The sequence below is a fragment of the Semicossyphus pulcher genome, unplaced genomic scaffold (assembly GCF_022749685.1).
Source record: "Semicossyphus pulcher isolate SPU_LCO1_2020_fin unplaced genomic scaffold, fSemPul1.0.p SCAF_12, whole genome shotgun sequence".
Taxonomy (NCBI): Eukaryota; Metazoa; Chordata; class Actinopteri; order Labriformes; family Labridae; genus Semicossyphus; species Semicossyphus pulcher.
The window spans coordinates 11,297,824-11,325,607 of record NW_027211626.1 but is presented as its reverse complement, the minus strand read 5'-3'; the positions used below and the strand labels follow the sequence as shown (position 1 = coordinate 11,325,607).

General features: G+C 42.9%; 1 protein-coding gene across 2 annotated transcripts; it reads right to left on the bottom strand.

Moving 5' to 3' along the window:
- Positions 1 to 163: 163 nt before the first annotated feature.
- Positions 164 to 26,931, bottom strand: LOC138588519 (protein FAM53B-like). Of its 2 annotated transcripts, none has more exons than XM_069658673.1 (5): positions 26,824 to 26,931; positions 14,665 to 14,947; positions 12,690 to 12,744; positions 9,182 to 10,044; positions 164 to 1,329 (listed from the first exon to the last, which is right to left on the bottom strand). In XM_069658673.1, the coding sequence occupies exons 2-5, from the start codon at positions 14,743 to 14,745 to the stop codon at positions 982 to 984; spliced, it is 1,347 nt and encodes a 448-aa protein (XP_069514774.1). In that variant the 5' UTR covers positions 14,746 to 14,947; positions 26,824 to 26,931; the 3' UTR covers positions 164 to 981. The 2 variants fall into 2 exon arrangements, with proteins under 2 accessions (XP_069514774.1, XP_069514775.1); XM_069658674.1 differs by lacking the exon at positions 26,824 to 26,931 and adding an exon at positions 26,697 to 26,740.
- Positions 26,932 to 27,784: the final 853 nt, after the last annotated feature.

Sequence of the window (27,784 nt, the reverse complement as noted above, 5' to 3'; positions counted from 1 at the left end):
TCCTAGATTGAAGTAGTGTAGTTTAGTAAGCTTCCTGGCCTCAGAGACACAGAGCTAAATTGTTTTTCCTACCATAATGGCATTAGCTCCCCATAATAGCATGATAGGACTGAGGTTGAAAATCGGCGTACTGGCCCTTTAAGTAATAAGCTGAAAGCAGACATACGAGTGCAGGTTGTACATTTATTTCATGTCCATTCTGTTAGAAGAAAGGGCTTGCATTCTTGCTCCTTCACAAACAGCTCATAAAAAACAGTTACTTAGAAAAATATACATTGATATTAGGACTGAAAACTTGAGATTCAGTGTTGAATTCAAATATACAATTTGCATATTAAGAAACTACAAAAAAAAAAAAAGGTCAGAAAAGGTGGCTTCCATTGAGGCTAGGGCGAGCAAGCGTCTAAAAGAAGGCACCGTCGTTCTGAACTCCTCGTAAAGCTTATTGAGCTTACATTCAGCAGAAAGAATCAGACTTTCATGTGCGCACAAAACATGAAGAGGACAGTCAAAGGCAAGTCTTTCTGGTTTCCCCTTTATCTTTGACGCCCCCACTTTCTCTGAAAAAATAAAACTAAATACAGGAGAGCCCAGCTACTGCTACAGTACTATAAATCTAAAGGTTAGCTGACTTTGGAAAGGTCATCAGGTAGAAAAGATAGTGGGGGCTGTTTTTTTAAGACTTACCCTCACTTTCCTGCTCCTGAGTTAAGCTGAATACCCAATAAAAAACAACTAAAGTTACTGCTTTTTGATTCAAACAGTAAGAATGTTCAAGGCAAATGTGTCATTAAGACGCCAGCAGTTTACAACATACTTAATCCTTCATCTTCTCCGTCACTTTCCTCGACCCACCCTTTCAAATTCAACCAAACTTCCTCCACTCTTTCTATCAGCCCGTCTTAATAATAATCTCCTCAAAGTCCGATAACTTCCCACAACAGTCCAGACACAGTCTTCTTTTAAAAACTATAAGAATGTTCAGTTTCTCTCAATCTGGTCAAGATCCAACTCTCCCCCGAGCTGGAAAATGTCCCTCTGTGTCCCACAATCACCCTTCCAGAGGGTACGTTTACCGCCCAAAAGGCCTACAGGAGACCCGGGCCGTGAATCCACGCTACAAGCCGAGTCGCTATCCAGCTCCTCAAAAGACGAATCCTCTTCCTCGTCATTTCCTGCCACTTCCTGCCGCGACTCCAGTCCAAGCTCGGACACAGCAGCGAAGCCCGAGTCCAGTCGGCTGAAGGTCTCGGAGATGGGAGGGGGCAGGTTGTGGCTGTCGGTGGCGGAGAACCCGGGGCAGCTCAAGCTCTGAAAGGTCTGAAGTTTCTGCAGAGAGGAGACAAAAGGAAAAAATAGATGTTGGTTTGTGCACCTTAGCTCATTGTGGCTTCACTCTGATGAGGCTATAAAAGCAGACTGGTTTGTCAGGGGAGAAACAAGCTCGGGGTTTTTCCAGAATGTCAGTCAGAGATCTTGTTACAGTCAAGGCAAGCAAACGCTGGCTTTCCCTTTCATCGGCGGCATGTGAGCGTGTAAACACGAGTACAAACACAAGCCACTGAAGACGCACGCAAACTCTAAACCTTCTAGATTGAAAAACACTGAGATGAGTTGCAAACCGCAAAAGGTATCTTGTTGCAAACTGTGCTCTGGGTCTATTTATCACTGTGAAAAACACACTGCATGACTGGAAACCCAAACTTGGAAAGTGGAGGACTTTAATTGTTTAAGCTTTTGTTATCCACAGCTGTTTTGTACGTCTGCACCCGAGGGACAGTCTGGGAGAATCTGTACGCGTTTCTGCTCCCACTACTTGACCTTAAAGAGATTTAATTCACTACAAAGTTGTGTCTCGGTTTGCTTTTATGCTCTCTTTTCAACCTGAATTCCTCCCTGCAACAAAGAGAGGCGGCCTTGCAGCGCAGTGAAGGGGTTAATGATCTCTGTAGTGGCCCAGCAGCAGATGTTGGAGCCATGGAGGTGAATAGAGATGAGGTTTTCTCTATAGAGCCTCAGCTTACATGACAGACACCTCCTAATGTTCCCCTGTGTGTTAGGACATTGCTTTTCCTGTTACAATGAGCTGGGAGTCTCCCTTTCTTAAGTCTCGCTTTAGTAGGCTCACTTTTTACCCCCGGCCCAGATTTAGCACGGTCCAAATGAAAATTTAAAACGCAGGATTTTGGCTGTCGGGAGTTTTACTGGATCGACTTAACATGTAAGCTGCTCAAGCGCAGGATACTTCATCTGCAAACGCTTGAGGTGATCGTGTGAGGCCTTCGCTGTAGTTACCCCACTGGTCTGGAAAAGGGGATTTCAGAGTCCTCGCTCTCTCTGCACAACCCCCAGTATTACCCCCCTACTAATTATCACAGCAGAGGAGGAGACGAAGGGAAGCGAGGAAGGAGGGGGAGAGGCAGCTTCTCCACAATATGCTTTCTATAAAACCTAGGAGGCTGGCTGGGATTTGGGTGGGTGTGGTGATAGACTGAGGGGGGGAGCACGTTTTTTCTTTCACTTGAGCATGGACGACATCCAAACCATCGTAACTATTACTACAAACTAACACCCACATCTGACTTCAAGCTACCATGTCTCACTTAAACCTACAGCCATAACCAGGAGTTTGGCATGTTGCTTTCTTGATTTTATTACTTACTGGCACTTTAAGGGCCTGTGTCCACTAACAGCGTTTTTAGCACTAGCAGCGCCTATTTTGTAAACAAAACCAATGCATTCAGCGTTTTTAGCGCTCAGTGACCTCAGAGTGGCAAAAACTGCTCATAGCGCTCCCAGTTGAACTTTTGGAACATCACCACGCTCGTCAATTTCACTTCTCCCTCACCGACCAATCAAATTCAAGAAGGGGCGGGACTTAAGATATGAACAACAATGGCAGAGGAGAAGCTAATCCTTTCGTTTTTTCGAGGGGAAAATGTCCAGGTCTCGAACTGACACTAATGCCTTGTGATTCCTTTCCATTGTTTTTACCTTTTCTTTGTAAAATGTCCTTAATTAAAAGCAAATATTAAGCAGACAGAGCGATTTAAAAACACACTTAATGGTCACGACAGAAGGAAGCAGAAGTGTCGCCAGACAACTTTTGCAACCTAGCAACAGTAACCGCCAGTGAGAAGCGCTCTGAAATTGGGGTCGCGGGCGCCGCCAGAGCAAAAAACGGCGTCAGTGGACACAGGAGCTAAAGCTATAATACTCAGAGCAATTTGGCAAAACATCTCAACAAAGTTAAGGGAAATGAAATGGAATGGAAACAACAGGGGCAAAAATATCCTGCCTCATAGTATTCAGTTTTTTTTATGAGCTTGATACTCGATACTAATGACTAAATTTCCCAGACTGCAACTTTGATTCAACCCCTCTTCCTTCCAGCTGCACACACAGGCCACTCAGTAATACAGTTTTAATGCTTGCGTTCTGAAGCCCACAGTCTTTAAAAACCTGATGACATTATCAGTGTTTTCAAACTTTGAAAAGCTCCTCCAGAGCCTCTGACGACATTAAATTACTGCTGCTGTTAGTGATAATTTGTAAACTCGGTGGAATGCTCCTTTAAGTTTTTGGCCAATGCGCTTCACCAGCACATGTTCCAGACCACAGGGAGCAGCAAACACGCCCCACATGCAAAACAAGAAGAGCAAATCTAGACCATGTTTAAAACTTAGTTAGGACTGAGACTGTTTTATTGAAGATATCTTCCAACAAGGTGATACTAAACTGATGACTAATGTCTTCCGCATTACATGAAACCACACATGCAGCAGCTTCAGCTTCCCACACAGCGAGATCATTGTCACATGTGGGAATCAGGTAGTCACAGTTTGAATGTTGATTGTTAAAGCTGTTTGTAAAAATGAAACAAAGAGAGGCAATGGCAGAATTGAAACATATTCACATGGCGGCCATTTTCCTTTGGCATGCTGTTATGTCTTACTGGTTGTAAGTTGTAAAAAGAGAAAAGGAAAAACAACATTTTTGATGACTCATCAGCTAGCCTCAAAAACAGCTAATGTTAGCATTTAACCACTTCCTATCAAACATAACATTAGTTTGACGTACATTCCTAGTTAAAACAATGTTAGCAATACAATAGGAAAGGTGTAAATTCCATGCTTATATTGGCTAGAAATTTCCTGTTGTATCATGTAACACTACCAAATGGAAGAATGAGCTTTCAGCCACCTCCTAGCTCATGGTACTATGAGCTAGCAAGTGGCTGAATGCTGACATTAGCTGTTTTCGGACTTGTTAAAACTCCAAACAAGGCGTGATGACCCTCAGGGTTTCACTATCTGTTGTCTTTTCAGTTGCTGATGAATCCAGAAGTGGTGAAATAACAATGATTTGTCAGATCCTCTATGTTTAAACGACTTCAACACAGCAGTACAACATGATAACAACAACTGAGCTTTCCACCCTGAGTGTTACATTGGATGATACTGGCAGCTGTGTCAATATGGAGATCCATTGCACCACTGTTTAAACTAAGTTTTTCATTTTCTTTTAACCATTTACCAAAGTCATAAAAACAAAACTTCATTTTATGCACAAGGCTGTTTTTCTGTTGGTCTCCATAATTCCAATCTCTCAACACAACCAGAACCACTGCTTAAAAAAGGCATGATCTACTGCTTTTGGATCGAAACACAGCTGGTGTGGGAGAAGCACAAGCCGAGAGGTTAGACAAATATCCTCCTGATAATTAGAGCAAACAACAAACAACACCCTGCTAAGGACTTTGTCAAACGGCCTGCTGTGAACTTGACTCAAAACAATGCACACAAACACACACTAACATGTGTAAATACACAGTTAACACACGCAGGTACTCTACTTTGCACACTGTGTACAGATTCAAAATGTGAGTGTTATTCTTTAGCTTCGTTGCGTGCTGAAATGAGGTCAGCAAACAGCAAACTGCTCGGAGGAAGAGAGGCAAACAGACCTCTGACAGTAAACAACTTTAGAACAAAAGACAGGGCAGAGAGGTGCAAGCAAAGACAAGGAACTCATTCCTGACAGGTGGACTACATACTTGCACACCTCCGCATCAATTATCTCTGTTGCTGTCTGTGTGCAAACATCCTTGCTTTGGACTGGGTGTTACTCACTGTACCACACAGAGAACGCATGGCTAGCAGTCAGATGGAAAAAGATAAATATGTCAAGTTGGAGCAAAGTTGGAACAAGCAGGGGTAATATGACTGCACGCTGACATTTGGTGATGCTTTACCTTTTGGAACAAGTCTCAACATGTCCCGCTACACCACGGCGAGCGCCACACCTCAAGACGCCCACCTGGGTGTTCCCATAAGCCCATGGGGCTTGACTCTCAGCTATGATCACCATGCATGCCATCCCAGGAATGAAGAGGGACGGGGAGAGGAGGGGACGAGCGGAGGAGCTCGAACTTGGGAAAGTGAGAAGGTATTAATAGAGAGGAGTGAGGGGTTTGTCTGCCAGCTCCCCTGCAGAAATAATACCCCCTTTCTTCACCCTGATATTTCTCTCCTGAACGCACATGCACTTGAAAAACACAGGGTCGCCTAATGCAGCCTCCTTTTGCCACCTCTACTGCTAACACAGCCTACAACTTGTCTTCAAAATGTATGATGCCAACTTAATCTTGATGTTTTGTACTCCTCTACATCTGTTGAAAAGTGACAAATTGAGGGGTTAAGTGTTCCTGTATACTTTAAGAAAATACTCCTACTTCTTAAGCAAAATAAACAACTGTATTCCCTTAATTTATAGCCCGTAGTGAAATAAAACCGGGTCTAGAAAAGAGACGACACAGACTTAAAACAATCCAGATGAGACTCGCCATTTCCCCAAAAGCAAAGTGTGAGCCTTGAGCAACAATCATCCAGCAAGTGACCCAGAATCGAGAGATAACATTCCCCCTCTGACAGCTCGCTACACCCACCACGCAGAGCTAAAAAACAATGAAGGGGGCGAGGTGAAAGGGCAGCCAGGGATAAAACCGTGGCAGTGGACAGTGTAGTGAGTATATATACTTGGCTGACACGAGGAGGATATTCAAGGAATTTTGGGGGTGGTCACGTCTAAATCCCTACGGTAGTAAAGCTATAGCTGATTAGCACGACATGCATCCCCAGAATTCACACCCGCCTTCATTGACGTGGTTGAGGAATCTAGAGGCCAAATTGCGCCGTGTTCCACTGACAACACACGCTGGGGACTTGTTACACGTTGACCCTCACGATCCAAACAATCCTCAACCCCCCCTGAATCTCCAGCTGGCTTTACAACGACCATCTGCATTTGGATCGACCAAGCAAAGACGTTACCATAGGCTGTATAAAAAGATGGACGACATGACAGTGAAGCTAAAACATCTCTATCGCCCCCTGCTGACTGGCTACAGTATAGGTCATAAAGCCCGCCTCCTCCATGTTAACAGATGGGACATGAGTCAAGCTACAAAATCAAAATACACGTCAAATAAATATTTCTCAAACATGGTTTCTGTCATTATAGCTAGTTCTGATCATGCTGATTTACGTCCAAGTGTTCATTTTTCTGACAAGTTTAGTTTTAATTATTTATTTGATGCTGTCAAAATGATGATTGACAGCTCTGTTGACAAATACGGCTCCTGCAGACGATCTATTCTGGATTAGCAGAGTAGAGGAGGAACGGCGAGAGGAGACGTAACTAAAACAATCACTACAATCATTTAAGTTTACCTATCTGTGAACGTCTGCTTCAGACCAACTCAAGAAGCTGTTCTGCGGTAAAATACGCCGACGTGCGGGATCTCTGCTGTTTTTTTCCCCCGGTAAGTTAAGTGTGTGTTTTGGTTAGCGGAAGTGGCTACGGCGGCTCCACCCGCCGATCTCTACTGCGCAACTCTGGCTCCAAATGACGTCACCATCGCAAGATGACTGCGCCCGTCATCGGGGCTATTTTGGCATCAATTTCGTGCAATGAAAGCAGATGGAGACATGTTGTCCATCTATACATGCAGTCATTGGTCCGCACAAAGACAACTCCTTTGGGCGCAGACGAATGTCACACATATGCACTTCTACCACTTTAAATTTTTCCACCCCTGGATTTCAGACTGTATTGCTCATCCGCACCCCTGTAAAATGAAGGATGTACGGTGTGTGTAGGTGTGAGAACAAGTGATTACTCTTAATTCGCACCCTAAGCCAACACCCTATTCAGACTGAAAGTGCAGTGATTAAGACCCACCCACTTCTCGGGAGCGAGTGGGTGAAGGTGTGTGCATAGCCAGCAAAAAATAGAGTGTCAAGTCAGTGTAAGTTCAAACACAAAGTTTGCCAAAGTGAAAACAGTCAAACGGCCGAAATGTGGTGCGATTCTGACATTTATAACCGCAGGTACAAATCACGCAAAGAACAAAATTCCCAACAGAGGCGTGAAAATCTCATCTGGTCCCAACCCTGACGGTAATTCCTATGTTCTGTCTTCACCAGAACAGATGCAGGTTGTAACCAGCCCAGTGTTTCCACATTATCACTTCCTTTTCCAGACAGTTTGCCAGCTTCTAGCTTTCCCTTGGCTCTCACTGAGACGAACCACTATGTCAATTTAGCTCGATATAGTGCAACCGGGATTGTTTGGGGGATTGGACGCGCTAAATGCAGCCTTTGACATTGAGAAAGAGAAGTGAGAGAGTAAATGTGGTGTCGTTGGTACTGTTATGTGCTGTTTTAATGCTTACTTCCTCTAATCCAGGCATGCAAGAGTAGAAAGTGAACACATTGAGTAGATCCGAAATGACGCATCTAACCTGCAAGGCTCCTTTCAACATTAATGAGCACGTGCAATCATGCAAGACTGTTCGACAACTCAAAAAAACGGAGGTAAGTAACAACTGCTCTGCCTGTTACCCCAATGAGAATCCTCTTCAGAGGCGTGGTCCTGCATTGCTGCAACCAGAGGGAACGTAAAACTGGCTCCATGTGCGTGTTTGTGTATCTGTGCGATCATCGTGCTTGATTTTTTTCCCCTCTTTGCCGCTGGCATGACTAGAGGAAACACGCTCGCTAGGCTCCATTACCAAAGCCTTGTTTATCCAACCCTGGCTAGGTCCTGAGGGCGACTGGCTGGGAATACAAGTCTTCGGGAAAAGGAAGGGAGGGTGGAGGAACAAACTGATGATACTTTCTAATAAGAGAACAGGAAAAGGACATTATGACTGTGACAGGAGGTATTATGAGGGAAGATTTTACTGCGTCACATGAATGTTCTGAGTCATTATGTCGTGCCATCCTGAGCACAGGTTGGCTTTGGTATCAGTGGCTGCACACGGAGCTAAAACATTGACTCAAAAGAGCATTCAACTGATATTTTTACGTAGCCTACATAGATTTGATTCTTCACATCACATCCTGCATCATTATTCAGAGACTGGCTGTTCTATTTTGGGGTTTGGTTTGTCCGGGGTCATTAATCCTCTCTGGCTCCTTCCTCTGCTTTTGCAAAAAGAATAAACAAACTTCATGGGGAAAGCTTTTTGAATTTCTGTGCCTCCATATCACCTTTGGTTGCTCAAACTTCCCGATCACAGAGGGCAAAATAAAGGGCTGAAGCCATACAGGAAATGAAAGATGGAAATACAGGGGTAGACGTTGCAGAGAGGAAGCAAATGAACGGTGAGGGGTCGAGTCTCTGGACGGGCTGTTTACCCAACAGAGGGAACGAAATGATAAACCGGAGCCGGGTCTGCTAGAGTGTGGCGCTACGCAGCGTGACCGAACATGAGGAATGCTTTTTTAGTAAGCACCACTCGCTGAGCTGAAGAGAGGGAGGGGGGGCTGACATCACCTGGCCCAGAAGCCTCGGACCGACGACCCAGAAAACTTAATTCAGCTTGATTTAATCTGAACCCTGATCAGGTCGAGAGAGAGAGTTGTGTTTGAGGATCTCTTGACGTTCCCCTCAGCGTTAGAACAAGAAGGTTTTTGTTTCGGTCCAGGGTTTAGTTAAATGCATTAAAGGTTACTTTGCAGCATTTAAGCAGGATTAGATGTAAAGCTGATGCTGATTTATGTTTGCTCAGTGAACGACAGTGTTTAAACTGTGAAATGAGTCAAATCATAATACGGGATGTGAATGTGTGTGCTTGTCTGTGCGTGTCAACATGCATCCAGCACTCCCAGCTCACCTGAGTCATCTTTGCCAGGTCCAGGGAGGGCCGCTGCTCCTGGGCGTCTTCTGGTCTCCTGCGCTTCATACCAATCTTTTTGTCGTTTAACACACATGGCTGGGACCTGCTCCGAGACAGACACCCCCTGCCCCCGGCTCTCTGACCCGCCCGCCTTCCCAACTCTGGGGTAGAGTCGGAAGAGCTGGCCTCGGACGCCTCTTCGCACTGGAGCTCCGGCAGGCTGATCTGCTCGTGGGAGAGGGAGAGGAAGTGGTGATGGCGGGATTGGGGATGATGCGAGGAAGGAGAGGTAGCGGTGACCGGAGAGGCCGTGAATTGAGGGTGGAGAGGCAGTCGCTGGTTGAAGAACGGCAGGTCCAAGGCTCCGTCGGCAGGGATGCTGGAGCGTGAGGGCAAACTGAAGCTGGAGCTACGCTGCATGATGGGAAAATTGCTGCTGGAGAAACCACCTCCTCCTCCTCGGACACTTCCTCCACTGTGGCACCTTCGTTTCTCCACTGTTGTCCACACTCGGGAGCCTTGGGGCCTCCAAGATGAGCGGAAACCACCGAATTCATCAGACAGCGACAGGGAGCGACACTGGCGTTTGCTCGGGGGTGCTGTTGGAGCTTGGCTGGTGGCTGTAGTGGTGTAGTGCGCAGTGCTGGACGTGCTGTGGGAGTGGGGGCTGCTCACGCCGCCGTCCACGAGGCTGAGATCTCTTATCAGACTGGTGATTGCTGTGCCTGGCTCCTTGGCCCAGTGCCAGCTCCCCGGCTCAGGCATCACATCCCACAGGCTCTCCAGACTGGCACCAGACTGGCAGGGAGCTCTCTGCGTGATGCCACAGCTTTGCCCCCGGTCCAGCCACCGATCTGCCTCTGAAACATCCAAAACACACAAACTCACTCTGTTAGACCTCGTTAGCAGCCCTTTATATTCTGGGTCTCTGGGTAACGAGTAAAAATAAGCCAGATTTGCATGATGAGCATGATGAATTTCAGTCAAGTGCAGGCAATAATGTCAGCGGAAATGATATGAAATACTGAACCACAGTGAAAAAGGCGCAGGCAAACAGAAATATGCTAAAGGTCAGAGGTGGAAGAATTTTCAGACACTTTACTTAATCAAAGCTGCAATAAAAATGTTTGTAGCATCACTATGACAACCACGTATCTCTCTAAAGTCTACTTTTATGAGCTCAAACACAGCTCTGTTTTTGGCTTTGTGACAATGCATTTCCAGCTAATCCAAGGATTTAATAAATATATTTTTTATGTTAATAAGTAGGAGAATTTTCTGAAACAATAAATGAACACATCAAATTGGGAGATACTGGACAGGAAGGAAATAAAAATGTGTGATGTGAGAAGTAACTTAAAGATTCAATCTCGGAGATTTCAGTTTCGTTCTCTGTGGCGGCAACTTTGGCGATAAACGGTAATCGTAAGGGGTACACTTCTCAATTTAACCAGACGTCCACAGTTAGCTCCGGTTGTAACTCTTGATTTTCCTCCCTGATGGTCGCTTTCCTTTTTAGTTTGCCTTCATCTGAGCGTCGAATTTGGTTTTTTTTTCTTTGGATTTTCACTTATTGTTAAAGTTGTATCTGTAGTCATCCATCTTTTCTTGGTTTGTTCAGCCATAGTAGATTACTGTTTACTCGCTACACTACACTACAGACACCGGAAAAGCAACCTCTTAGCTCCGCCTACCCTCTCTGGCACACCAACCACTGCTAGGTGATGGAAAATGCGTCACTAACTGGGCGCCGCTTGTGATTGTTTCCATGAAAGTCACACCAGACACCCAGTCCATAATAATGAAACCATAATAATAAGTTATACCTTTAAGCTGTCAGATAAATATAGCGGAATAAAAAAGGAGAATAATTCCCTCTATATGTAGTGCAATTATACAGTTGCATGAAGTGGCAATTCTAAAGTACAAGTACCGAAACTTTATACCATTTGTAAATGCACTAAGTAGCATCCTACCACTGCTTAAGGCAAGAGGTTTAGTTGCTATAAAACAAGCAGTTTGGAAGAAAAGAAAGGGGGGTTATTGTCTCGCAACTGGGAATATACTGAACATAAGTTAACATAAGTAGAGCGCTAAGCACAGAAATTGGAAAATGATGACCTTTGGTGCATTTAAATAAATGTCGTCAATCTTCTGACTTAAGATGGAAGACAGCCTAAAGGAAATAACTGCAGCTGCACACTTTAAACCAGAACATTTTTTCACTGTGCAGTCTCATTTTAAAACTAACACTCAATGCACGATGCATTATTGGCCAACGAAGTTTGGTATGACTGAATAAGTTAGTTGAAGATTAACTAGGAAAGAAAAAGTCGAATTGTCCAAGTAATGAAAACTTCTTGCTCCAGTTATAGTCCACTTAATGTCATTTTCGTTTTAAAGTATCCAGTACACAAACAAGCAGCATCCTCATTCCTGACTTTTATATCCCGCATCTGCAAGAATGCCGATTCCGAAAACATCACACTACATACAATATTATGATAAGAATCAGCCAGTGAGGCAGTTAACAAGTCACTCCCTTTAGTCAAGTGGGTGGCAGGATACGCTTACAAAAGCAGTTTAACTTGCAAGCCGTCTCACCACCTGCACAAAAGAGTCTATCCCGCAGCTGTGGGAGATAATACACCTACAGTAAACTGTCGTAGTGACTGAAGCTACAAAGCCAAGAGGTTAAATTGTAAATCTAGTGAAGCGTTTTGGCAGAAAGGGCCGCTCGCTGATCCAAGTCCAGTCCTTTTGGATGCTTGTCTCTAATTTTGGCATGCTATCCGCAGACTGCTGGACGGAAATCATTGTTTTGGGCGGACAAACAATGCAAGGGGGCTACAGTGACGACCTGACAGGAATGTTAGGAAAACAACTTGACAAAGGGAGAAAGGGATGAACTTCAAAAGGCCACCCTTTGAAAGCTAGAGACAAAGTGCTGGTTAAACTAACAAGACATGCTAGACAATGTTAAAGTCAACATTAACATTGGAAAGAGTGAGACACTCTCCTCCCTGTGACGTCTCCCGCAAAAAGAAAGAGATTACAGTGAGTGATAGTAGCATGTCTTTTAACACACGGGATAATTACTGCAACACTAACACAGCTGAAGGGAAATTGTTGACATAGGCAACAGCATATTCAATTACAGTTGACTCCCATGAGAGCCGTGTGCAACGTTGTGTGGAGGCAGGTGCACCCTGATCATGAGAGGGGGATGAGTGACAGATGGAGAAAGGGAGAAGTGAGACAGGGGAGATAAACAAGGAGACGGTTATAGCTGGGGTCACTGACCTTGATGGTTGCCTTATCAAGGGACTTCAGAGGCATCCATTAAGCTAATAAATTGTAAAATTATATCATGACAAAAAGGATCCCACCTTGTCCGTTGTAAGTGTCCTGATTTTGAGTTAAAGCAGAGGACAGAAGGATGTGAAAGAGGAAGCAAAGAAGGAAAGACAAACAGACACGAATAGAGATAAAGGTGATAACTCACCCACAGTTCCACAGGAGAAGAGGGTGGTCCCTCTACTCATGGTGTGGAGGTCACGCTATGGAGGAGAGACAAAAGTAACCTTCATGTGAGAAACAAAAATCCAACATGTTTGCCCCTCCACAATCAAATGAGAAGAATGGTTAAATGTGTTTTGGACCCAATAATACATTAATTAATTTACTTTAGTGAAATTCATATATTAACAATACATTAAAGGAGTGTAATGTGAAAGGTTATTGCTAGTATTTATGTACGCACTTGACTCTAGTTCCCTGCAGCGCTTTGTAGCTAGCTTAACAGCATTCTTCAGCTTAATGTTTTAGTTTTATGCCCTGCACCTTCACTGATTTGGTTCACTCTAAATCATCGTCATTTCAGTTAGGATTTTTTTTTCAATAAGAAGTTTGGGTAAACACTTTATGCTACCTGCTTGGATCAAAGAGGCACATAGTCAAAGTTAGCAACTAGCTGCTGAACGCAGAGTAGCATTTAGCAGGTAAAGAGTCATAAATCTCCCTCAAGAGTTAGCGGGGAGAAATATAGAGCTAAAATATGGTGAATATTAGCACACTGGCTTTCATCTGGAGGACAGGAACACAACAAAAGTTACCTGTTACAGTTAGAAGGTATCATATATTGTTGTATTTACCAATGTTACCAAACACTTCTTCCACTTTGCTAAGCCTAGTTTGGCTAAATGCTAAAAACTAAGAATCTGCTACCCTTGCAAGCTCTGTCAAAAGTCAAAAGAGAACCATATTAAAATTATATTAAAACGCCTGTATTATAGTCTGGTTTCTTACAAGGAACAGATGCTATTAAGGGGTTATAAAACAGTTCTCTCACAGTTCACATACAGTTCTTACAACAGGGTGGTGGCTGTATGCACAATGGACAAAAGCACAATGACATGATACATTGCTCTGACTCACCTTAGCTTATAACCGCAACAACAAAATGTTTTCCAAGATACAAGGCACAAAAAAAATAAAGAGTATTATGTTGCGGAAGATTACTAACTGCAACAATTAGTACACTGAAACCTTGAACAAGATTAACTGATGAAGGAGTTCTATAGAGCTAAGAATATGGAAAACCAAACAGTCCAAAAAGCCTGTGTATTGACTGATTTAGTTTAAAGCCAAGCCTAATTAAGCTCTAAAAAAGAAGAAGAAGAAATTACTTTGAGAAATAAGAGAAACACATTTGCAAGGCCAATGGTTTAAGGCTATTCAAACTGAAGAAATATGGTATGTAAAGATTTTTTTTGATACTACTCCACTTATAAGGTTAAAGAAGTTTGATTTTTTATCAACAGCACGTTGGTCTGGGGCACATAAAGCCTATCTTAGCACAAAAACTGTAGTTGCGTCATTTTCAAACCTAGCTTCCCCTCTTGGCAAGACAAGGCTATGTTACACTTTTCAGCTAGCAAAAACTATGTGAACGCTAACACAATATAATCTTTAATTTTAGGTACTTTGAACATTAAATACACCCTGTAAGAAACTGTTTTGGAGTTGTAAGAACGTGTTTTTATGTTGGACCGAGCTACAAGCTATATTGGGCTAGCTTTCCCCCTGCTACTTTTAGCCTTCACTTTAAGCTAGGCTATATACATTCTGCACCTCTGATACTGAACACACAATGATGAAATTGGTGTGAATCTTCTCTTCTGGCTGAAGCTAAGACAGGTAGAATAGTAAAAAAGAAGATTAGTCTTCATTTGACAGCCACTTTAATGGGAACTAAACACTTTAAGATTAAATTACTCACTGCTGGCCGATTACAAATAAGCTACTAGATTGTGGTCTGGCGTGCTAACATGCACTGTGTTAGTATACGTTCTTGAGGTGTCATAGGCATGTGGTCATACAAAAACATAAAATAATCTCTTTTCATTTTGCTGAGTACAGCTGTACATGTGAAAAACTGTTTGCTTTGTGTGAAAGTCAACAGGTTTCATTTCTCTCACCAGCCGTCTCTCGATGTTTGTGGGCCTTACATCATTGACACCCTTCTTCTTTTCCAGTGTTTTCAAGAAAATGATCACCATGGTACCACACAGCTGAGCTCCAGTCTTTTCAGGTGCAGAAGAAGGCCACAGGCAGCCATCTTAGATGAGGGATGAGGGCAGACAGTGCATTTGGGCGAAATAGAGGATCGGTTTAGTGACCTCCCATCTGCGGAGCAGCCCTCAAGTGCTTATGATGGTGGTGTGGGAGGTAGGAGGGCCGCTCTCAAACATCAGACGATCCCTACAAAAGAGATGAGAGAAAAAAAAGTATAAATATCAATTTTATTTTATGATAACAGAACACATTTTTCAACTCGCCACCCAGGTCTACACACACAAACATTGTCGGACAAACAAATCCAGCTATTTGGGAGCGTGTGGCTTGCTGACAAGACGATTCAAAAGATGGTCCTACACAGCTCAGGTTTAAGCATCAACTAAAGCACTTAAATAATGGTCTAAATCTGGCCCTACAAGAAATATATTTGTTCCCCTTATTGCCATTTAAGTTTTTATTAAAATATTTCCGCTGTTGCTGATGGTCTGGTTTGCTTTTGTAGCTCATATAGAGTCATCAGAATTAATTTCTGTTTCATAACCAACAAAAAACTCCTCACAGGAGCTTTAATCAACCATGACTAAAGAAGGCCACTGTTTAGCCAATTTTAATAACATTTCTAGTCTTGTAATGCAATCAAGAAAATATTCCCATAAAAGAATCATATTTTAAATTAACAAGCTGTTTTAACTCTGTTTCAAATGTTATTTTTTATTGAAAACATACCGTAGCTATATGCCCGTTTTAAAAGCCAGCCCATGGCCGAGTCCACTTGTAGAAATCTGGCCTGAACCAATAGCTCACAACAGAGGAGTAGCATAATTTGACAGCTGATATAGTTGAGAAAAAGGAGTGCTGACTTGTGTTTTTCCATTCAACACTCTAACACTTCTAGTAACCACTCTCTAAGCTGCCCGTCTATAAAGCTACTGTGTCCCTAAACAAAACATGCTGCCACATGCTAAATTGCTTCCTTATCCCTTTGAATAATGGAACATTTGGTATAATCCAAGGAACATATGGGAATGTAAACATGCTGTAATAGAAAGCAAAGTTTAGCTAATCCAGGAAAAGACATCAGTCACATCTCATGACTACAGATGTGGCTAAGAAACCCGCAGGCCCCGTAAAGCAATGCCTGTAGCTGCTGCAGTAAACATAAAGGTCTAACTTAAAACACTTGAAGAAGGTTACATGTAAGGCAGATGGTCCATATGCTTTCTCACAAACATGCCCTGTCATGTCTGCTCGACTCAGCCTTTCATGGAAAAGATTTAGGTAAATGGGGGCAGCTTCAGTTATGTCTTTTTATCCTAAGTATGGGAAAAAGTAGGAATAGCTGCAGTGACCTCAGCTTGGGCTTCTCTCCTTCATTAGCCAACCACCAAACACACTGAAAGCGTCCAATTAGAGAGTACCAGCGTGGTTCAGATCCTCCAATCAACTGTAAGCTAAGAACAACTCTCTGCTTTCTGCGGAGCGACACACGAGGCTAATGGATCTTCCAGGCCTACTATGTTATCCTGCCCGTGTAACATGGGGTTTCACGTTAAGTAAGGGTTGTTGCACTTATATAACATGCCTCAGAGAGAACGTGCAAGTGCTTACTGGGTATTAAATGAGTTTTGTGGGGCAGAAAAAAAATCATCTAACAGGAAAAGATGAGCAGGTTCTTCACACATGGATTTGATAAGCAATTTTATACCAGTCTAGTCACATCTTGGTCCTTCACTTTGTCATCTCTATCTTTTCCCTCTTCTCCAGCCCCATAACTACATGAGGACTATAAATGTTTCATGTAGGCCTGCCCCAAACCAACTGCTAGCATATGACTCCCATTATCTCCATTTATCCCGGAGAGTCAGTGGAGCACAACTGGGCCTCCGGAGGCGAGAGGGACTGGTGCTGGTGGTGGGAGTTAGAGGAGAAGGGAATGTTCTTCTTGATCAGTTTCGCAGATTACTTGACTGATTGGGACTGACATTGAGTAATGGGAGTGTTGATGTAGCGGGGTTCGTGTGTGTGATATTAGACAGAGTGGGAGTTGATGAGCATGACGGTCATGTGTAAAAAGGTTGTAACCATAGTGTGGGGGGTGTGACTTGTTACATCAGGGCTGAAAGAGCACCTCAAGCTGAGAGAAAAATAGTGTGTATATGCGTCTGGATATGCACGTCTGTTTATGCTAACCTGTGCGTGCGTAGTGTGGAGTGACTGGTAGGTGGGGTCATGGGAGAGGGCAGAGTGAGTGTGAATTCAGACCTGGAGCCATGCTCACTTAATGAAGCGACTCCTCATGATGGGGAAACCAGAGCATAATGGAGAGAGCACTGTAGAGCACTCCACTGATCAAATCAGATTTTCACTGTTTAAAGCAAGTCTTGGCTGTTTCTCCCTGTTTGAAAAAGCTTGATTGTTTGACTTGCAGTCATGCTAAAGAAACCCAGAGTTAGATTAGTTTGAAGGACAACTCGTTTTCAAGTTTGAGGCGTCTGACACTTAAGTAGTTTAAAAGCTGGCAATGCTGGTATCTTCAGCCAAAACGATCTCTGAACCGATACATAGCCTATGGGTGCGACTCCCGACGGCTACCAGTGTAACCAGCTGGATTTCCTGGCCATGACGTCCAATGGGCAACTTAAGATGGGAAAATTTAGTTGGAGTTTAGAGACGACGGCTAAGACCAGATTGTCATACATATGTGGATGTCTACATAGAGATTAATAAAAGGATAAAATCGTGACCCCCAATGGGTTTCAAAATTGCATTACTGCCGATGTGTTCCACCTCTTTTGCTTTCCACAGGGACGTTTTCGCGCATACAGCCAAATGCGATTGTACAATACTACTCAGACAACAAACAGAAATCAGAACGCTTCCTACACTAAAACTTGTGTCCCTCTTCTACAGATTCTGGAACCTTGTCGATCAGCAAATGAAGGGGAGTGGCTTAGACGATGATTTCACACACCCCTTCTTGTACTTCCTTATAAAATAATTTGATCAAGGCACTTGAGATACGACCCTAAGACTGGATGAGCCAGTTCTCCAGTCATATTCTTTGAAGGAAGAGAATTGTCTCTTATAGTCCTCTACCAATCCTACATGCAATAACAAGAGTTCCAAACGTCTACCGAGCCTTGCAAGAAAGAAAGAGCAACGTCTGGCTCTGCAAAGTTAATTCTGGTCCCTGTAATTGCGCATTCCAAAACCCCAAAAAGCGTCATCACTAAATGGAAACCAGGACTTTGTTGGGCCTATAAAACATTCTAGGTTCATTTAACTAAATTTGACCTCCATAGCGGACTAAAATCCGATGGTAATTCCAGTCAGATTTGTGTACGCCGGGGTGCAGACAGCAGCTCTTGGCTCACAATAGCCAATGACTCAGGAGGGCACTAGAAAGGGCAGCTAAGATAATATGGCTCCTTGCCCGGGCTGTGATTTGTACAGGCAGATGAATAGAAGCCTATTTGGGGCCCCCTAAAGTTCTGTGACGGGGTGTTTGGTGTCCATCACCAATTGGCTCTGGTTACTGCATACTTGTGCGGAGCGCGTCTGGTGTCAGGACTTTGATCGGTGGCTGCAGCTGAAGGAAACCAAGTCTTTTCAAAATAAATAAAATGATTGGGACGAAACAAACCAAACATTGCAAGGATGACACAAGTGGAAAACCTTACGCATATCAGATTCTTATTTTAGAATAAGAATCTGTTAACAGAACATATTTTATGGTGCTCAAACTGGATGTTGACGTCCGTTTTACGTAGTCAATTTAGCCATGGTGAACCTAAGTTAAACAACAAAGAGAATAGTTTTGCACACTCAGGCTTTTTTGTAGTCTGGGGTGACGAAAAGTAAGAGCCGTTCTTTTGTCAAAGTCTGCGGTGTGGACTGTTAATTCAGGGTGAACACACAGCCACCCCTCTCTCACAGAATGAGTCCGAGGTCGTAAAAATGGTCCTAGGGAGGTCAAGACATACCACTGAACGCTCTGGCCATCACCCTAGTACCCACTGGCACAGCAACACTGGCCAAAAGCAACACGCCATCACACCACTAGATCTTCACAAGTGCATAAACAATGAGGAGCTCATTCAGTCAAACTTTATGCGTCGTCAGTGGTCAAGTTTTGGCCTCCTTCTGTAGATTCCCCCTTAAGGGTTTCTCAAACGACAGCGACCGTCAACTTCTGCGTAAACACAGCCAGCACTTAAAGCATCTACTCAATGAGCACTTTTAAAAGATCGTGATCTGTGTTCTTACGCTTGAATAGGAAGGGTCACCCATGACTTTAGCTCTGAAATGAAATCAGACGCAGGATTCATTGTAACAAAGAATTTCTTGAGAATTGCGTCTAAAAGCACCAACCTGAAAGTCCAGTTCATTCAAACGCTTTTCTCACTGCTTAGTTGGCATGAAGACATTACACGTGCAAGTACACTTCCCTTTGCAGCACACGGGTTGTGCTTCCCTTGTGGTCACATGCTGCTGTTGAATTGGGTGTGGAACGTACTGGCTCATTACAAAATACATGCAGAGAGACAACCAAAAGTGATATTCACAAAGCATTGTGACACCGAGTTGCAATTGCAATGCCTTTAAAAAAGAACACAACATACGACAGGATCATATATGCAACTTAATCTCTTAATGTCATGTGGTTATAATTACACAAAATCTACCTGGTAATAGCTTGTATGTGAGGATTGTATTTGCATTAGCAGTATTACAGGTGACGGGTGTCTGGTGCGACTTTCGTGTGAAAAAAATCACAAGCCGAGCCCAGTTAGTGACGCGTTTTCCATCAGCCAGCAGTGGTTGGTCTGCCAGAGAGAGTAGGCGGAGCTAAGCGGCTGCTTTTCCGGTCTCTGCAAGTGTTGTGAGTAAACAGTAATCTACTATGGCTGAACAAACAAAGAAAAGGTCGATGACTACAGATACAACTTCAAAAAGAAGTGAAAATCCACTCAGATGAAGGCAAACAGTCTAAAAAGGAAAGCGACCGTCAGCGAGGAAAATCAAGAGTTACAACCGGAGCCAACCGTGGACGTCACACATGCAACACTGTTTGGATATCTGGGAAGTGTGCTCCCACAATTACCATTTATTGCCATGGATGCCACCAAAGAGAACAAAACTGAGATTTTCGAGATTATATTTTTAATGCTTCGGATTCCTTTTGATCACTTAGTTTTATTTCCCACAAACTTAGGATGTCTGTTCCAACTAGGGCTGCAAATTAGTTAGTGCAATATGAGCATTCACAATAAACATCCTTAAAGTCTGAATTTATCGGAGAGTGAGTACGAGAAAAATATTTTATGCACACAAGTGACACTTTCTCACTCAGCACGCATAATGTAACCTGTTGGATCCCTGGGTATAATGGCCATGCTTTCACACTATTTTAAAGCAATCAGATGAAGCCCAAGCTAGCTCTCAGCTACCCTTAGATGTATTGGTGTCAATTTAGTGGTGAAAAACAGCTTTTTGAATGCATTTTAGATTCAGGGAGGACATGCAGAACAGCAGATAGACATTAAAACTAACAGTTATAACTAATATGCACACTTTAATATTTGTATATTTATCGCAAATCATATAATTATCGCAATATTGAACAGTGTAATCGCACATCGCAGAGTTGTCTAGGCCTTGTCCCAACCTATATATTGATTTCAATGAACTGGCACGAAAATAATCTGTTTTAAGAGTGATTCTTCTAACTTAAAGTTGCAGCAAATTAAGCTAACTTACCTTTTGTATGTATTTGAGCTGGAGCCGGCAGTAGACTAACACTTCACTTTCACTTTATAAGAATAAATGTTGGTCAACCATAAAGATCTTCCTGTGTCACTGAGTCCTTCCTCTCTAACCAACACAACGTAGAAATCCACCGGTTACCTAAGCGCAACATACACCTCCCACTTTGATTTTACATTAACAATTATACTAAGTAAACTGCATCATAAAGGGAGTAGAGTTTTGGCTCGTCCCTTTTAAGTTTACTCATGAGTCATCGCTTCATGATAAGACTCACTTTACATAACTTCTATTGTTTCATTAGCTGCCACAGAGCGGAGAAGTACAGCATGTACTGTCAAATTGTTTAGTCACACCGACGAGCATTAAAAGGTCCATCAGTAGGATTTTTCACAGATATTTCAGGGGGCGAGTTTCCCTCTGACTTCTTCATAAAACAGCTGCTAAGGAGTTCATTGTTCCTGGGAATATAATAGGTAGACATAGCAACCAAAACCAAAACAGAGACAAAACAGTGACAACTGGAGATGTGAAAAAAGGCGGACATCACCCAGCCGGTAAAGAGTAATAACTGGACAGCTCATCGTTTCTTTATCAGTGACTGTGTTTGTTGGAACCTGGACTATTGAACAAGGCCGGTGTATAAAGCTGCAACCTGCAAACACAACACAGTTCTCTAAGTATAGGCAGCCTGAAATTTATTTGGGGTCGACCTTTGTGTCTCAGACTAGGACTTAGTTAACTGACCTCTTAAGAAGCCTGACAGGCGTAGGATCAGGTGTTTCAGTTTGAGAAGAGGAAGGTATGGGGCCTCTTGCCCCCTGGAGTGACCCTCGCATGCCACGGCTCTCCATACATCAGGTACCCCACTAATTACACTACACCCCCTCCGTCAATCCTTGCCTTTCCGTCTGTGGTTTCTTCCATTATCCATGAGTGCCTGTGCTGTTGTGTGCACACTAACCAGAGCCCTAATCCATCAGGGATACATTACATGGGAGCCTCCAGTGCTGCTCGCAATCCCCTGCAATTGCTCAGCGCTATAAGGGCGACCACTCCTATATTGTGTAAGCAAATGATGTTATATAGACTGTCACGACTAATCAGCTAATAAAGGTGACATTACTGCGGTTACATAATGCTATGTGTCGTTGGGGTGTACGTAGTGAGATGAGAGTGCATTGGTGGGAGAAAGAAAACTATGACGGCATTCCATCGGTCCATTCATTCATCCATTCATGAGGGGGCTCGGCTCACCATATGGGCCCTCTGACTGCTCAGCATAGTGGGTTTTAGGGGTAAAAAACTAACTTACTGAGGGTGTATCATTGTAGGTTTTTTTACTGAAACATCACCTACAGACTACTGTTGCTCTGATACTGACAGCAGTATTGGTATTGGCCTCCGATACAGCCTAAAATGTGGTTTCGGGTTATCAGGAAGTATACCAGTGAATGCATCGATCCAATACTACAACAGATGGACATCGAAACTATCCCAACCTAGAAGCCTAGTCCCAACCTGTAAATATATTGATTTCAATAAACTTGCACTAAAATGTTATGCCATCGATCCGATACTATAATTTGCCAGAATCTCCCCTAAATCACCTGGTTTTAAGTAATTGATCATGTGACATATTGGTGGGACAAAATAACGATATGGCAACATATTGTCGTCCTGACTCGTGCAATACAATTATCGATAGGCTGGCGCCACATATCGATATTTTCATTTACAAATACACAGCGTTCTAAACAGATTTTCCCCGCAATTATGACTCACCGCGTCACTACTACATGGCTCCTCACGGTGACGCTTATGATATGAATGAGGGTAACGTGAATGGAAATTAATTGGCCAAAAAAGAAGCTGAAGGATAAAAGAAGAAGAAGACAGCTGGATAATGTTGGACAGCGGTAAAAAGAAGTTAAGAGATGCAACGGCCACTATTAAATCCAAAGTCCTGATTCGTTTTTACATTTGTTCTATAGTTCTGTAAATTTCAGTTACAGACTGACTCAGGGCCTGATCAGACAGAGCGCGTTTTAGCAGCTGGGGGCGGCTTTTTGTAGTTGTTTTCAATCAGAGGGATGTTTTTTGCATGCTGCTTTTGCGATGCTGAGCGCCTCGCGTTTTTCCGCTCTGAGCGCTTCGAGTTGAAAAAACTTCAGGGGTTCCTCGATACCGGCAAATACTCAAGCCAAGGTATCAGAATCGGCATCAGGAAAGAAAAACTTCAGAACATCTCAACTGTTTGAACAGCTGACAAAATAGAGTAGGAGTTAATAAATGTTTGCGGGTTCTTTTACTTTACATTTAAACTCCATTACAGCGGAAGTTTTAACAACAACTTAATATTTTTGGTGTTTTTTACAGATCACATTTAATGATCTGTTCTTTTGGTGTAGGAAAGATCTCAATAATTTAAATCAAACGTAGCCAGAAGGTATGATTGTTATCTAATCATTAGTTAAAGAAAGCAAATCAATGCATGTCTAAATTCTTGGCTACAAGTAAGAAGCGACAACAAAACCTTTTTTTTTACCCCTCATTACATTTTACCAGGCTATAAATTACATTACTTCTGTTAGATCTCCATCTGCACCAAACTCAAATTACTTCCTTATTCTTCTGCAGTGAATCAGCTGCCAGTAAGCTGCTCGTTGCTGTTCAGTCTTGTGCTGCTGTTTGGAATCACCTGCAGGTGTATGTAAAACATGCTGACAAACTCAAACCCAGTTACTGACAACCAATTAGAATATACATTGGAGGCCAACAGCCGGGAGTTACGACACATGTCGCTATGATAATTGGCCTTCTCTGTGCAAGCAGGATTGTCAGGACACAGTGGCTCTGCTCTCAAGCCCGGGCTTGCACAACAAGCTACTTTTGGAGGATGTAACACATTAAGTGTCAGGCTCGAATGAGGATACGCCGTTGCAGATAACTGTAGAATATACAGCTTTGACACAGCTGTGGAAAACAGCTTCTAAAAATACATCAAATCCGACTATCTGTGCCAAACGCTAACAGAAGCTTTCATTTCTCTTTTTCTTTGACGGGATGCAAATAGGGGATTGTTTCAGCAGACCAGACCTACAGAAAGCTATCTCCACGCCGCGTGATTCAGACAGGAGCTATGTGATGGCTGACATTCTGAGGAGTAGCCAATCCAAAGCAGCTGAGGAAAATAAACAGAACAATGCCAACCACTGTCACTCATGAAAGCAGTGTTATGATGACACGAAGCAACGGTAGACAAAATATTAGCTCATCTTAGGTTTTCCAGGGGGGGATACAGGTTATGCAAAAACTTTTGTCTGCAACATGTTGATACCATCAGACACTGGACATGCGAACAAACTGCCAATGTGCCAGTGAAGTGCTTCTCTTGTTTCAGACAGAGATAAAAACTAAGACCCAGGGGATCTAAAGCCACGCATTTGAGAGTCAAAAACTACCACGAACAAGTTCTTCTTTTTGTGAAACTAAACTTATGATTCTTCACCCGTGTGGGATGTGTTGATGGGAGCACTCCTATTGCATCCCAGAATGCTTTTCATCTCTAAGTAGAGTCTGGTGGCTGTCTTGGGGGGTTGGGGGAGTGCTTCTCTGGTGTATGTGAGAATGCCTCTTTTCTTTTCTTTTCAGCTGCAGGTCTTTGGCTCTGTGGGCGTCGAGACGCCAGACTTAGAAATCTATCATGTTAATGAGGAAGGAAAACACTAAATGAGGAATAACAGCATTGACACACAGATATACTGACAAAATTAAATAAGCTGATACTAAGTGGTATGAGTTTCAGTGTGTCTGAAGCAGCTGCAGTTATGACTGCAGGTCAGCGAGAAGAAAGGGAAGCTTCTGAAATGAATAGAGAGTAGCACGGAGGCACAGACGGGCATGGCTAACAATCCTTTTCTGGTGGGTTTGCATAATGCCTCAGGCCACAGAAGGAGAGACACAGACAGGGGGCCACAACATTAGAGGAAGAGAAAGACGAATAATAGCAAAAAAAAAAACAGGCAATAAGTGAGTGAAATAAACAGAAAGTTAAAAAGAGAAAAACTGGCAGAAGGTGGAAAGTGTGCGTCTGTGTGTGCACTGAGGGAGAGTTGTACACACAGAGGGAGAAAGGACCAGTGGCTTGCTCAGCACACAGGCACACAGCTGCCCTCTGACAGAATGGGGCTCTAATAGGGCCTTTTGCCTGCAACACAAAGACGTTGCAAATGTGTGCGTCTTAAGCACACACTGGAGTGCAGAGTGATCCCCTTTAAAAACCCACCGGCCTTAATTGCGTCCATAAATTATGTCTATGGTCTGTGCAAGACAAGTCCAGAGGACTGACAATGCCAAAGTTGTTGTCGAGTACAACTGCAGGGCATGAAGTTGGGTTTGGCTAAAAATAATAAACGCATAAAGTGATGAGTTACTTGCTTCTTCCTCTTTCATAAGTTATTGGGCTGGGAACCAAACCTTTCTGAGTAAAGACCAAATGTTTCTGTAACACGGAATATTTAAAAAACGTGGTTGAATCTCCAATTTTAGACTATGTTAACTCAAAATGCTTGGATGCCTGGTTTGTGACAGGACAGTCTTACACACTAATGGATCACGCATTTAAAACTAAAGAACTTTTGCAGGTATTTGCACCAGTACAGAACATTTTAAACCCATCCCTTGTCAGAAATAAATCATCAGTTACAGCAAACTACACATTTGCTGGTTCACATGATGAAAGATAGAGAGGCTTGTTAACATTAACATTCCAGCATAGTGGAAATCAAAGCAAGGTGTAATCATCGTAATCTCCAAACTGGAAAGGCAGATCAGAAATACCCTGAGCATGCTTTCTCTGAGCCTAACCTATATTTGTGAGGCGGTTCACTTATCAACTTCCTTTGTAATTAGACAATAGAGCTGACGTGTTATTAAATCTTTGGCCTAACTCTCTGCTTCACCTCCAACCTGAACTTCAGCTAGCAAGATTCCTCTCTAGAAAACATTTCCTTTTAAACTAGCCAGCCATCCCTGCGAGTCAAGGACGGCCGCCGCAATGGTGGCAGTGAGAAAAAGTTCCAGGTATTCTCAATTAGGGTGCCCTGGTGCTAAACCAGTTCCTCATGGTATAATGTTTATGGTGTCCACAGAGATAAACCAACTGTCGTGCAATATTAGAGAGGGCAAAACATAAGCACCAACAGTTACTTCCTAACGCACACAGGAAAGGAAACTACACTGACAAATAAGCAGTTTGGGGCTTTGCACACCACTGTGCTCCTTATTCAGAGGGTTGAATGCCTTTCATTTTGAACATAGGATGTAATAAAGTAGTTGCAAAATGAGTGTGAACCCTGTCCTGTGATTAAGTCACAAAGCCCTGACAATATAATGTCTTAAGCGTTTTGGGGTGGGAGACTTTATCTTATCTGTTTTTATCATCCTGATTTAGCTAAGTTTCAGTTTCACAATTGTGTAATGTTCATTTAGCAAATAGCCTATGTCACGTAGTCATAACAAGTATGCAACCTCTTAAACTGACACAAAATTAAGGAAGAATAAAGTGTCTCAACTTATTCAGCATAACATATTACCTCCTCTGTTGGACTAGGCTCAGAAAAGCTCTGTAATTAGTAATTACATATCACTATGAACCTAAATGTGTGGGGGAGATTGGTGGGGGATATGCAACTAGGCCTCATGACTCAAAGCACTCAAGCTTCTCTCAATCTCTTCTCACAAGTTGTGGTGAGTAGATGTGTGTTAATACGAGCTGCACAGTAACCACACTGAGTTATACCACCTACAGGTATCTGAGAGTCTGATCTATATTTATTACCACAGTTGAAATATGGAAGGGAGTTTTCTGACTTAAATAGCTTTGTTCTTGGGTGCAGCCCCTGTAGTAACAGGTTATTACACAGAAACTGTTTAGGGCCAGCGACAGGTTGACACAGCAACACAGATTTTCTACAGCAGCCGATTGGGTCCAGAAATGTTTTAATTACTAAGCTGGAGTCAATAATGACATCTACAAAGATCTAACAAGTTGTACTCTTTCGTGCCAAATCTGGTTAAAAAGTTGTAGAAACTAATTGGCATTGTGTAAGTAGAAGTAATTCAACAAAAAAAAGGCAAGTAACCTAATTATGTTGTCATATACCGTTTCAGTCACAGAGGAAACCAGCAGCACGAGCAGCAGACAAAGTAAACTTCACAGCAGCCAAAGAAGAAACGTGATGCCTGCACACAGTTATAGCGATCATATATCTAGACAAATGCCCTACTACCTGGCCAGCAGAGGCTGTCTTTCGAAGTTAGGTCATCTTCAACAAAGGAGAAAGCAGGAAAAAGTTTCTCGCAGTTGCAGCCGCCAGTTCAGCGTCGCCAGCGCAGGACTGAGCAGGACTGCGAGCAGCTGAGAGCTCGCTGCTTCTTTCAGCCCACAGCAGTGATTGTAACAATATCCGCATATGGACGCTACCATGACGTCGGGGGGACACCAGAAAAAACCGAGGGACTATTAAAGATGCGTGTAAAGCAAAGTTCGAGCTTAACGTACAAGTAAAGCCTCAATATTTGAATATTGATTTAAAATGACAAAATGTCTATCTGCCTGTTAACACATAGCCCGAAGTTTTATTACAATTAACACAGCGCACCCCTTTTGATTTGGTATGTTCCACTGCGGTCCTCCCTCAGGCATTTACGAGTCTCATGTGCTACTTTGTGTTACTATGCTTTTCATTGATGTTAATTCAAGGAAATAAGTGTAGACTTCTCGGTACCTCTGGGGAAGCTAAGTTCACACTAATTAACTAACCCAAAAAGTTGCTATCTCGCCTTGTAGTAGTTGTTTTTATAACTAGCCTAAACAATAACCGAGACGTGTCGAAAAAGTTAACAATCGATAAAAATGCACTTTATGGTGGTCGTTGCTCAAAAGGCGGAGTGTGAAAAAGTCTGAATTCCTCTAAAAGTGGAGTCTTTCCCACTTCCACTTTGGCTCTCCTGGTATGGAAACTTCACTGCTACATGGTGGAGTAATTCAATCAATCCAAGAAAATCCTATTACACGACCTTCAAACGTGTTTCCACGGAGATGGAGTGAAAAAACATAAATATTTGCAGTATCACACTTGAGAGGTTAAAATGAAAGCGTGGTATTCATGCTGGTAGAGCAGCCAGTGGGCTATGGCATCAAGTCTAAAGGCTTATAGGTTAGTATTATGAGTGGAATAAAAGTGTAAC